A 12,848-nucleotide genomic window follows, 5' to 3' on the forward strand; every position below is an offset into this window, starting at 1 on the left:
CTAAATCCCCAACCCCGGCCTTTATGTTCTGAATCACAGTAGTTCTGGTTCATGCCTAGAAGCGCAAGGTACGACATCGTCGAGTCCTAACTGCAGAGGAGGCAGACATCAGGCAGTGGTGGAGGTTTGTAGGAAGCAAGCACCACTTTAGCGCACTCAGTAGGGCAGCACTCACAGATGGCATGCCTGGGAGTGTGAGGTACACAAAATGCTGGCAGACACCCACATTTCTGAAGAGAAGCTGTAGGTGGGAGCTCCTGTGCTTCGTTTGTGACAGGTGCAGGGGGAGGGAGGTAGGGCTTTGCAGAGGGAGCATATAAACAGGAGAGACCTGGGGGAGGTCCATGAGGAGTGTGGTCTGTCCATTCTTCTCCTAACCCCTCACTGCAGCACTAGCAGTACAAGTCTCTGCAGTCAGTGGCCAGGCCAAGCAAGCAGCGCCAGAGAGGGCTGGCTCAGCGGGTGATTGGAGCTCTGGAACCTACGATGTAAAAGCCAGATTGGCAGGAGAACTGCCCAGAGTGGAGCCCAGCAGCAGAATCGAGTGGCCCAGGCTGGTGAAATGGCTCAGCAGGTCAGGTAGCCAGAGGGGAAACCAACTTCCCCTCCACACTCAACAGTGGCATCAAGTAAGTGAAAGTGAGATGATGTTTTTAAGAAGACACTGCCTCAGCAGGGTGGAAGGCAGCTGGCCCCACAGTAGTGCCTTGACCTTCGCACGTGCACTGGGGTGGGCACGCACACGGGTTTCAAAAGGAGAGACACAAACCTCTCAGGCAGGGAACGGTTTGCATTTCCAAGCGATCGACATCAACAGTAGAAACCACACCCCGGGTCCATTAGGGTAGGGCCAGGGGACTGAACCAGATATTCTCAAGAGCTTGAGGTGCTGTCAGAGGCAGAGCACTGTGGGTAATAGCAACTCCCAACTGCTAAGCAAGTTGTCACGTGACCATTTGCTGAGCATTCAGTAGAAGAGAACCCAGTGTGGCTAAGTTGAGAGGAAGTCATTGAAGTGCATAAATAGAAAAGCAGAGAACAGGCAGTTCGTGGCTGCTGGCCTTGTAGCCCCTACAAAAACAAGCTACATCAGGAGCCGGGGCAGCATCGTGACTACCTGCTGCACAGGGTTCAGTGGGATCTCTGTTTCTGGGCCTGTTGCCTTGGTTAACACCTTGGTTATCACATCTGTCTTCTATCCCTGGGACCCCAGGCTACAAGCAAGGCCACATTTCTTCCCTTGTGCCACCTTCAGCGTGGGTGAAGCCAAGGCTGCCACAGCTAAAGCCGCCTGGGCTGTGGCTGGCCCTGTCTGCACCCATGTTCTGGGATCCGGGAGATTGATTTGTACACTACTTCAGGGTCTGGGGAAAGAGGTAAAGGCCACTTGTCAGCTGCCTGGGACTGGGGCAGGCTGGACCAGAGCACAGCACATGCCAGCCCAGTCAGTGTCCCGGGAATCTGGTAAGTGCATGCAGAAAACAAGGTGAACACATGAGCCTGTGGGCAGACCACCACAGCTCCCTAGGTATCCTCAGGACAGCTGTGGCCATTGCTTACTGCCGTGGCTTAGGGCTGCTACCTGCCTGGCCCTCTGCTTCTGTGTCTGGTGTGCTGAGTGGTAGCTGGAGTTAGGGAATGAGACTGGAGTGCGGGCAGAAGCCTGGGTCTGGATGGCCACCCCCAGAATTATAAGAGCTCAGGGCAGGGGCTGGCTGGCTATATGTCTGTTTTCTTGAGGGAGGACAAAGAAGAAGCTGTGCTTGCCTCCTTCCCCTGACTAGCCAGTGTCTCACCTATCAAGTCTCCACTGGAGTTTGTAAGTTTGGGAAACAAGCCATGTCACATTGAATGGGAGAATCGGGGGATGGAAGTGTGGGTGGTGGTGGCGGCCAGGCCTCAAGTCTAGCAAGACAGCAACCCCAGGTCCCTTCCCTATAGACAAGCCACCTGATGGAATGTTCTGGAATGTTAAAGCCTTTCTGGTTTAGATTGCTCTATGTTCTTCTGAAAGGGGAGAGGAAGAGGATGTCCAGTTGCTTTGAAACAGTTCCCAGCACTGGACAGAGGGAGGGGAAGTAAGACCTGAACCTGCTCCCTTAGAACACTCAGCCATGTCACTGCATAACGCAGCCAGGCCAGGTCTGCTTGGGCACAGCCTGGTGAGACACCACTCCTAGCTCCATGAAATCCTTAGTGCGTCTATGTCTGTCACCCCATCCAAGTCCTGCTCAGGACAGTGGAGCCCTGAGTCCAGCCATGCAAAGGAGCATTGTAGGCGAGGGGAGGGGCCGAGGCCACCTGGGCTGTGGTATGTCAGGCATGGTGTGGCCCTTTTCATCCTGAGGCTAAATGGGAGCTGGAAGTCTGTCCAGATCACCATATCAGGGCAGGGCTGCTGGTGATAGTAGGACCAGCTTCCCTGCTACAGAAGGGATCCTCTGCCCGCCCACCGCCCTGGGCTAGTTGTTCACATGTGCACACCTCTTCCCCAGAGAGACATCCTGGAGTAGGTAATGGGCCGCCTATGTCTGGTCTCTTGAGGGAGTAGTGGATGGGCCAGTAGAAACCTGGTTTGAAGAAGTCCCAGAGGCCCCAGCCTCCCATCCAGGGCTGGCTCAAACAGTACTGCCCCACAGTCCCTCATCCTTCAGTGTCCACTAAACTTGTCACCTAGCACGTGGCAGAGATTGTATAAGGGGTGAGGGGCAGTTGGGAGAAGCAAATTTGCTCTGACACCAACATCTCCACAGCTGCTGTGTGCAGACTGAACTTGCTGTGCACGCGAGTCTCACCCAGGCCTCCCTAGGATTCTTGGAATTCTCCATCCTTGAGAAAGAAATGGCCATGTAACAGGAAAGTGAGCCTTAGACAAGTCTCCTTAGCTGCTGCTGAGGGTTGTGGCTCATCTGAGTGGAGGCCACTTGACCTCCACATAGGGAGTAATAGGTTCGTCATCTCAGTCAGTGAGAGGGCTTGAGGCTCAGGTTCTGGCCTATCGATTTTATTAGCTCCACGTGAGGCTGGGGAGAGAGGACCGTGTGGGATCTGACCGTGCTGTGCAGTGGATGGGGCCACAGGACGGCCTTGTCTAATGCCCAACAGCTTGGAGGAGATCCAGGGCCAAGGAAGCCACGACAGTGTCGACGGGTGAGCTGTGGAAGACACAAAGGGGGTAAGGTGTGTGGGCCAAACATCCCCTTAAGAGGGCTGGGCCTCTTGAGCCCACATATCAGGAGCCCCATTCCCTAAGCCCCCTGTTGTCAGGAGCCCCATTCCCTAAGCCCCCTGTTGTCAGGAGCCCCATTCCCTAAGCCCCCTGTTATCAGGAGCCCCATTCCCTAAGCCCCTGTTATCAGGAGCCCCATTCCCTAAGCCCCTGTTGGGCCAGTGTCTCTCAGCTGCACCTCAGCCTCAGGCCTTGGGCACCGCCTGCCAGTTGATTGTGCCTATGTAGGTCAGTGGACAGGGGTAGCCAGCCTGCCCACCCCTGGTTCCTACACCCCTCCACACCCACTCCAACCCCTTCTTGCTGCACTGCTAGCTCCTGACCACCATGTACTGTGGGATGATGCTTGGAGCTGCCAGTGGGCAATTAGGAGCTTAAAATAGAAACTCTGTTTGTGCGAGATACACATAAACCTGGCCAGGAACAAAGAGAAGCATGGCACTCGGCAACCCCCTGAAGAGAAAGTTAGACCATGGGTGGCACCGTCAAAGGCAAGGAAATAGCTCTTAGCGTATAATCAGGTGGGCGGGTGGGGTGCCGCATGAAAGCTGCAGTCTAGTGGACAGGGCTGCCACCCGGAGACAGTGTCGTGCATTCCTGTTCTGTGCATCAAAGGCCCTGAGGGGTGGTGGAATGTCTTTGAACTTGGCCTGCTTCTGGCAGAGTCCAGGCCAGTCCTGTGGGGCCATGCTGCCCACCAAAGGCCCAGAAGGGCTGGCATGGATGGAAGGCCATCCTCCTGGCAGGGCAGCCTGAGCAGAGCAGTGCCACCCACTCATCTGGCCTCTTCAGGTGGGGACATCTGAACAAACCCTGAGAGACGAGGCAAGGTCTGCCTGTGACCTGGGTGTGGGCGGAGAGGTCACAGCCTTGCAGAATGTTAAGCCTTGTTTGGAACATTAAGCCTCTTTTGAACACATTTGATCCAAATTTAAGTCCAGCACAAAAATAAGCCACCTTTGGTCTCAAGGCAAACAACCTCAGCAGGTGTGGAGACCCAGATGGCTGGCAAGAAGGGCTTCAGGGAGCTGGCTGACCGCCTCCCTGTTCAGTGGTCCAGCCACCCTGTGCACTGGTCACTGTGCACTGGTCAGCACTGCCCTCTACCTCACAGCAGATGAGAAGGACTGCTGTCCAAGCCAGCCTCTTCCTGCCCTCACAGGACGGCGTGAGCTGCTGCACGAGCCTCAGCGCCACAGCCGCCTTTGAATGGATACCAAACCCCAGATACTGTGTCTGAAACCAGAGGACAGGGAATGCCAGAGAGCATTGGGCTCCCTTTAGAAGTGGACTTTCCCCAGAGTAGGGGATGCAGGGACCAGAGCCATCTCCCTAGGCTCTGCTCACCAAGCCTTATCCTGGCCAGGCTGCAGCACTGAACTGACTGGTTGTCAGCCGTAGCCCTGCTTTCCAAATTGGGTACCTGTCACTCGAGGCTGTCACCCCACCAAGCATCCTCACCGCTGAGATAACCATGTCTGCCCTTCAGTGTGTACGACATACTCCTTGGGTGACCAGCCAACCCCCAGTCCATGTTGTCAGTAGACTGTCCAGTGAGGGGTGGGAGATGAGGCTTATCCCCATACTGTCAGCTGCTGGGTGTTAGGTCCCCCTAAAGAAGGGCTAAGGAAGGGAGCCTGGCGACTGCCTCTGCTGACTCCCACAGTCTTCCACCAACAGACGTGTGTCCCTTCCCTTCCCCAGTAGGAGGAGTCCAGTTGTAAAGTGACAGGCCACAAGACATTGGCCCCTGATAAGTGGGGAGGGGGCGGGGGGGGGCGGCGGCGGCAGAAATGGTTCTGACCTAAGCTTGGCTCCTCATACCTGTGAGCTGGAGCCAGGCGCTCCAGGGCCTGCAGAAGGCTGCCGGTGTTCCTGAGGCTTTCTAGGAGCTTCTCATTGGACGTCACCTGAAACAACGCAAGAAGACAGCTTCCGTTGGTCCATCCCTGACTTGTGGCTGTTAGATGAGGGTCAGACCCCATACAGTGGTCCATAGTCACTTTGCAAGGTAAGCATTTAGTATGTTCTAGGTAACGTGGAGGATAATGAACCCCACAAAGTCCAGTTGCCTTGCTCTTGGCCTTAGGAAGCTAATGCTGGCTGGCCTCAGATTATCCCATGCCTTGCCATTCAGTCCTAGCAACTAAGGCAGGATTAGTGTCTCTCATTTTCAGGATGAGCCTGAGGACTTGGGGGTTGCATGGATCCTAAGCTACATGTGGTTAGATCTGCACCTCCACTGAGATCGTCTTCCTCTTCCTGGTGTGCCAGAAGCCAGCTGTCAGTTTGATGCCATTAACTGGTTCCTTACAGAACTGCACATAAAGACGGATGTTTGAAAATGGCAGCGGTAGCCCCCTGATGGCTAGAGTAAGCACAAACTTAGAGGCTGCATGACATATGTCTAGGCCCACTGGCTGTTCTCCACTGCCCCTCGAGGGGGACTGCACACACATGTGATGCATGCAGAGGGGGTGCTTTGGGGAGTCATCCCATAAGCTGCAACGGAATGACCTTTACCCACAAGCCTGCTTAGGAAGCACAAATGGGAAACTTCAGGGACAACTGAGTGCCCAAGAGAGTGGGCCGTGATATGAGCACAGGCGTAAAGAAAGCTGAATATGGACCGGTCTGCCCCAGGACACTGCACGCCACCTTAGCAGAGAACCCACTTTCTGCAGTGGGCCATCATCAATAGACACATCTGGTCAGAGTGCTGAGGATAAAAGACTAAGTCTTAGTCGTCCCCCACACTCGAGGTCCAGCGAGTGAGTGTCTTGGAAGAGGAGGCAGGAGAAGGTGGAGGGGCTGTGACATGCTGTCCCTCAGGGCATGCCCTGGCTACTGCATTCATTGACACCTGGACAAGGTCAAGGCAGAGAGGGATGGTGCTCTCTGGGCTCCATAGAGAGGGGGAGGTGCTCTCAGGGCTCCATAGAGAGGGGAGGTGATGGCTGCTGTGGGAGGGAGAAACATTCTTTGTGTCTCATGAACCAGTGGGTGATCTTACACCTGAGCAGTACAGACAGCACTAACCTGACCTAATGGTTTTTTAAAGGACAGAGTTGGTCGAAGGGCTGTGTTGGGGAATGTGGGAGAAGTTGAACAGAGGTGGAAGTAAATGTGTTGGTATTTATTGTATGCATGTGTGAAATTTTCAATAAAGAAATGTTACAATCTTCTTAAGCAAACTGAAAGAGCTTACAGAAAACAGTGAGATCTGGGGCACCCCAGTGGCAGTTGCTGACTTGTAAGGGGGAGGACATGAGACATTACAGCTATGGGGAGCTCCAGAGCCACTGAGTCCCATAGAAAGCACACACGTCATCTTCTCCATCTCCCTGAGCACAGACGCCACCCAGGCAGGATGTATGGCCTGCTCTCAGGCACTGTCCAGTCAAGAGCAGCAGGCACGTCTGGGCAAGGCCACAAACACCTGAGCTGCCGTGTGCCTGCCTTTGCCAAGAGCTCGAGAGCTCCAGCTCCAGGAGTCCACACAGACAAGTGGACAGATGTCCAGGAGACGTGGGGAGCAGAAAGTTCCCAAGCTCCCAGGGTGGACAGGCTTTCCTACTCCTTAGCTTCCTATCTGATGTGCCCAAAGTCACAGGGCCATGGCCCCTCAGTGGCGGTGACAGCAGCTGTTAGCTGGAGCCCACAGTTGAAATGCTTTCCTCTGCTCTAACTGTTGGCCTCTGACATGCAGCTGCACATAGACAGCTTCACAGCAGACAGATAATGGGAGACCTAGGAGGCCACCGGGTCCCGAGATGATACTGATCTGGGAGGGCCCTAGGAATGCAAACCCACAGACCTATGTCTGCATGCCTGGCTCACCCCATCTCCTGTGCAGACTTGGGATGATCTGACAGTATACCAAAGGCCTGGAGTCACATCCCATGAGCCCCCGGGCAGGGGCAGGGACACACCAGGTAGAGTCACACAGCACTTAGGAACCTTTGACCCAGGTCCGAAGCAGGAGTCTCAAGTAGTGGCTGAAGCTACAGAGCAATTTCTGCTGCTTAAACAAAAATATTAGCATTGCTAGTCGGTTTCCAACCAGATAGAACCAGATAATAACCAGGATGAAATGTGAGATTAGCACACAAACATCCTAAGCATCTAAGCTGACATCCTTTGACCAAAATTGAGCTGTCAATCACTAACACTGTGGAAACAGCATAAGGAGGAACCAATGGTGGCAGAGAACGTATTCCTATGGGTGGTCACACGCATACACACATGCACATACACACACACACACACACACATGCACACGCACACGCACACGCACACACACACACACACACACACACACACACACACACACACACACACACACGAGCAAGCCTCTGAGAGTATGGCCCTGCAGGTTTGTACTGCTAGAGCTGCAGAGTACAAGGACAGAGAAAAAGCACATGCAAATGTGAGAAATCACAGCTGCAGCTCTACAGATGTGTGCAGTGAGACACTTCCTCAGGTCACACCCAGATACCCATAACCCAGCCAGGCATGTGGCACCCGCCTGTTATCACAGCACTCGGGAGTTCAAGGTCAGCCTGGGCTACCTGAGACCCTGCATCAAAACAAAGCAGGCCTGTGTTTATGGGCAGTGGTGCCTGTGGAGGCCAGAAGATGACATTGGGTCTCCTGGAACTGACATTTCAGGTGGCTGTTTAGCCATGCATCCTGGGTGCTGGGAACTGGACACCAGTCCTCTGGGAGAGAATAGAGGACTCTTAACCATTCAGCCATTTCTCCAGCCTCCTGTACAAAGTATTTTATTATTTTAGTGCTACCACTCACTAAAGCTAGCAGAGACAAACAGGTCCTATAAGACCCCAGCCTATGCCCATCAACTCCCCTTAAAGCATACCCAACAACCATAAACTGCACCCCAATATCTGGGCTACATATTCTGACCCACAACTTGGGCAGAAGACCTCTGCTTTTCTGGAAGTCACACATTCTCGGGACCTAAGAGGCAATGTTGGCGCCCAAAACTCCAGAATTCACACCGGCCACAAAAAAGTCCAGCAGAGACGAGACGCCCTATTAGACTCGAAGACTCCTGGTCACCAGAACCCCAGGCCACTTGGGCCAGAAGACCAGAAAAGAAACAAAACTAAAAGGGGGTGGGGTGTTCAAACAACAGCAACAACAGAAACAAACTCCCATCTAAGGAAGATGAACTCATGATGAACACCTAAACCTATAATAACCTCAGACCCAGATGCTAGAGCATAGGAACACACATAACACATAGGAACACACATAACACACATAAGAACACACCAGCCAGGGGGGTCCTCAAACCCAGATGCTAGAGCATAGGAACACACCAGCCGGGGGGTCTGTCACCACCACATAAGAACACACATAACACCACATAAGAACACACCAGCCGGGGGTCTGTCACCACCACATAAGAACACACCAGCCGGTGGGGGTGGGGGGTGTCTGTCACCACCACAGCCCAGCTGTTCTATTGCGGCAAGCCCTGGATATCCAACACTGCTGAAGCATAGGAAAATGACCTTAAACCCAATCTTATGAAGAGGACGGAGGGCCTTAAGGGGATAAATCCCTTAAAGAAACACAGGAAAATACTATCAAACAGTCGAAGGAAATGAATAAAACTGTTCAAGACCTGAAAAAGGGAAAAGAAAGGCAATAAAGAAAACACAACTGAGGGGATCCTGGAGGGAGTGGGAAAGCCCAGGTCAGAGAACAGAACTGTAGACACAAGCATCACCAACAGAATACAAGAGATGGAAGAGAGAATCAGACATAGAAGAGATGATTGAAGAAATTGATACATCAGTCAAAGAAAATGTTAAATGTAAAAGTTATGGACATGAAACATCCAGGAAATCTGGGATATGGTGAAAAGACCTAACCCAAGAATAATAGGAATAAAGGGAGGAGAAGAATCCCAGCTCCAAGGCCCAGAAACTATTTTCAGCAAAATCATAGAAGAAAATTTTCCTACCCTAAATAAAGTAACACCTATAACATACAAGAAGCTTACAGAATACCAGATAGGTTGGACCAGGAAAGAAAATCTCCTTGCTGCTTAATAATCAAAACTAAATATTCAACAAAGAAAGAATACTGAAAGCTGCAAGAGAAAAGGCCAAGTAATACATAAAGTCAGACTATCAGAATTACACCCGACTTCTCAACAGAGACTCTAAAAGCAGAAGAGACTGGGCAGGTGTCTTGCAGACTCTAAGAGACCACAAACGCCAGCCCATATTACTATACCTTTCAATCACTGTAGAGGGGGAAAAGCAAGATACTCCATGACAAAACCAAATTTTAACAATTCTATCCACAAAGCCAGCCCTCAGCCCAAGTTGGTTAACTACACACAAGAAAACACAGGGAATAAATAATTTCATGCCAGTAATACCAAAAGAAGGGATTTTTAAATTTTTTTTAACCACAACAACTACATGCCTACATGAAGAAATTAGTGAGCTCTCATACTAGTGACTTAACAGCACACCTGAAAGTTCTAGAACAAAAAGAGTACATGGACTCAAGAGGAGTAGACAACAGTAAAAATCAAACTCAAGGCTGAAATCAACAAAATTGAAACAAAGAGAACAATACAAAAACCAGCAAAACAAGGAGTTGGTTCTTTGGGGGAAATCAAAAGGATAGACGAACCTTTAGCCAAGCTAACTAAATGACAGAGAGAAAAGATAAAATTAACAAATTAGAAATGAAAAGGGGCGCGTAACAACAGACACCGAGGAAATCCAAAGAATTTGGATTTCAAAAACCTGCACTCCACAGAATTGGAAAATTTAAAAGAAATGAACAATTTTGTAGAAAACTTTGAAGAAAGACCTGATGACCCTTTAGATTTCCTAGGTGTCTGTTGTTGTGCCCCCTTTCCCTCCTATCAAAGTTAAAATCAAGATCATATAAACAACCCAGATAGACCTATGTCTCCTAAGGAAATAGAAGCAGTCACTGAATGTCTCCAAAAGCAAAAGGAGCCCAGGGCCAGATGGGTTTGGTCCAATAGCTCAGGTACTAAGACCAACACTTAATAAATGGGACCTCAAGAAACTGAAAAGCTTCTGCAAGGAAAGTACATCATCAAAGGACAAAATGACAGCCTACAGGATGGGAAAAGATCTTCACCAATCTCATACCCAACAGAAGGTTGATATCCAAAATATACAAAGAACCCAAGAAACTAGACATCAACAAAACAACTCAATTTAAAAATGAGATATTTTTAAATTGAGATCTAAACTGAGAATTCTTGACAGGCTAATGGCAGAGAAGCACTTTAATAAATGCTCGACATCCTTAGCCATTAGGGAAATGCAAATCAAAACAACACTGAGATTCCAACTTACAGCCATCAGTATGGCTAAGATCAAAAACTCAAGTGACAACTCATGCTGATGAGGATGTGGAGCAAGGGGAACACTCCTCCATAGCTGGTGGGAGAGCAAACTTGTACAGCCACTTTGGAAATCAATTTGGCAGTTTCTCAGAAAATTGGGAATAGTTCTACCTCAAGACCCAGCTATACTGCTCCCGGGCATATACCCAAAAGATGCTCCACCATCCCACAAGGACACCTGCTTCACTATGTTCATAGCATCTTTATTCGTAATAGCCAGTAACTGGAAACAACCTAGATGTGCCTCAACCAAAGAATGGATAAAGAAAAGGTGGTCCATTAGCACAATGGAATATTACTCAGTTGTTAAAAACAATGACATCATGAAATTTGCAGACAAATGGATAGAACTAGACAAGGTCACCCTGAGGTAACTCAGATACAGAAAGACAAACATGGTGTTACTCACTTATAAATGGTTTTAGTCATAAAGGTATAGGATGCTATAATGCACAGACCAAAGACGCTAAGTAACAAGGAGGGCCTAAGGGGTGACACGGCAATCTCACTGAGAAGAGCAAATAGAATAGACACTGTGGGTAGACCAGGGGAAGGACCTGGACAGAAGTGGGGGTGGGGATGGCAACAGGACAGATCAGGCGCGGGAAGGACAGAGGGAGAGACTGGGAAAGAGAACAGGAAAGGCGAGGGGGCATCTCTGGGACAAGCTAGAAACCTGGGGCAACGGAAAACTCCCAGGAATCTATGAGGGTGATCCTCGCTAAGATTCCTAGCAATGGGGGATAAGGCCATTTCCTGCGACCAGGCAAGACTCCCAGTGGAGGGACTGGACACTAACCCAACCAGGACACCTTCAACCTACAGTTGTCCTGCCTACAAGATGTGCAGAGGTAAGGATGGAGCAGAAATTGAGGAAGCAGCCATCCAATGACTGCCCAGCTTGAGACCCATGCCATGAGGGGGAGCCCACCCTGACACTGCTAATGATATTCTGCTGTACTTGCAGACCAGAGCCTAGGATAACCATCATTAGAGAGGCTTCACTCAGAAACTTATGGAAACTGATGTAGAGACCTGCAACCAGACATTAGGTGGGCTTGGAGAATCTTGAGGAAGAGAGGGAAGAAGGATTGAAGGGGCCAGAGGAGTCAAGGATTCCACAAGAAAATCCAATCAACTGACTTGGGCCCATAGGGGCTCACGAAGACCAGGGACCATGCATGGGACTGACCGAGGCACTCTTCACAAATGTTACAGTTTTGTAGCTTGGTCTTCAAGTAGGGCTTCTAACAGTAGGAAGGGAGGCAGTCTCTGGCCACACTGCCTTCCTTGGACCCCTTTCCTCATGCTGGATTGCCTTCGCTTGCTCAATAGGAGAGGATGCCCTAGTCTTACTGCAACTTGATATGCCAAGGCTGGTTGATGTCCATGGGAGCCTCCCCTTTTCTGAAGAAAGAGGGAGGAGTGGATGGGGGTGGGGAGGGAGAGAAGGACTAGGGGAAAGGAGGGAGGGGAAGCTGGGGTCAGGATGTAAAGTTAGTTAATTAATTAATTAAAGGGGGATGCGGCACCATTCCCCACTGGGGTCCCAGACTGAATAAGATAAAGTGAACTGAAGCCAGCTTCCTGACTGTGGATGTGATGTGACCAGCCGCCTCAAGTTGCTGCCACCAAGCCTTCCCTACAATGAACCATGACCCAGAATACCTTTCTCCCTGAGAAAACAAAAAGAAGACATAGCAGATGGACTGAGGTGCAACATACACCTGTTCACGTAGAGTGAAAGAAAGCCGGAAAGGAGAAAGTGGGGGCATTGGATAAACAAGTCCCATAAAAAGACGAGATCCTGTCAGAACCCACAGAGTCAGCAACACAGCAGTAAGCTGGCTTCTAAATGAGTTTTACAACAACCCAGTGACATACCAGTGACGTACACCCCACCAGCATCCAGAAAGTTTAAAAAGTGTGATGGAAGTCCTGGGAAGAATTTCTGCAGACAGATGACTAACTGGAAAGGAGCCCGGGGAAACAGAATAAAGGACTGAAGGACTCAGTCTCCAGTCTCCTCTGGGCCTGGAGTGACCTTGCAATGTGGGAAAGGCAAGAAGGGGTGGGCTAGGACTTGGCTGTGGCTCCTTGGTCCCAGTCGCAATAATCTGACAGGTAGTGTTTGGCTAACATCAAATCAAAACAGAAACAAAAATTATTCCGAACACACAAAGCTCA

The 12,848-nt window shown here is 50.5% G+C and overlaps 1 protein-coding gene across 1 annotated transcript in view; it reads right to left on the reverse strand.

The window, feature by feature from the left end:
* Positions 1-2,988: 2,988 nt before the first annotated feature.
* Ulk4 (unc-51 like kinase 4) overlaps positions 2,989-12,848 on the reverse strand; it is a 287,817-nt gene continuing 277,957 nt past the window's right edge. The window contains exons 36-37 of the mRNA XM_032911193.1: positions 5,054-5,139; positions 2,989-3,155 (exon numbers count right to left, since the gene is read on the reverse strand). Coding sequence (XP_032767084.1) covers positions 3,092-3,155; positions 5,054-5,139 — 150 coding nt within the window. The 3' untranslated portion in view covers positions 2,989-3,091. The remainder of the gene's footprint in view (positions 3,156-5,053; positions 5,140-12,848) is intronic.

Source organism: Rattus rattus, chromosome 8 (assembly GCF_011064425.1).
Source record: "Rattus rattus isolate New Zealand chromosome 8, Rrattus_CSIRO_v1, whole genome shotgun sequence".
NCBI classification, from domain to species: domain Eukaryota; kingdom Metazoa; phylum Chordata; class Mammalia; order Rodentia; family Muridae; genus Rattus; species Rattus rattus.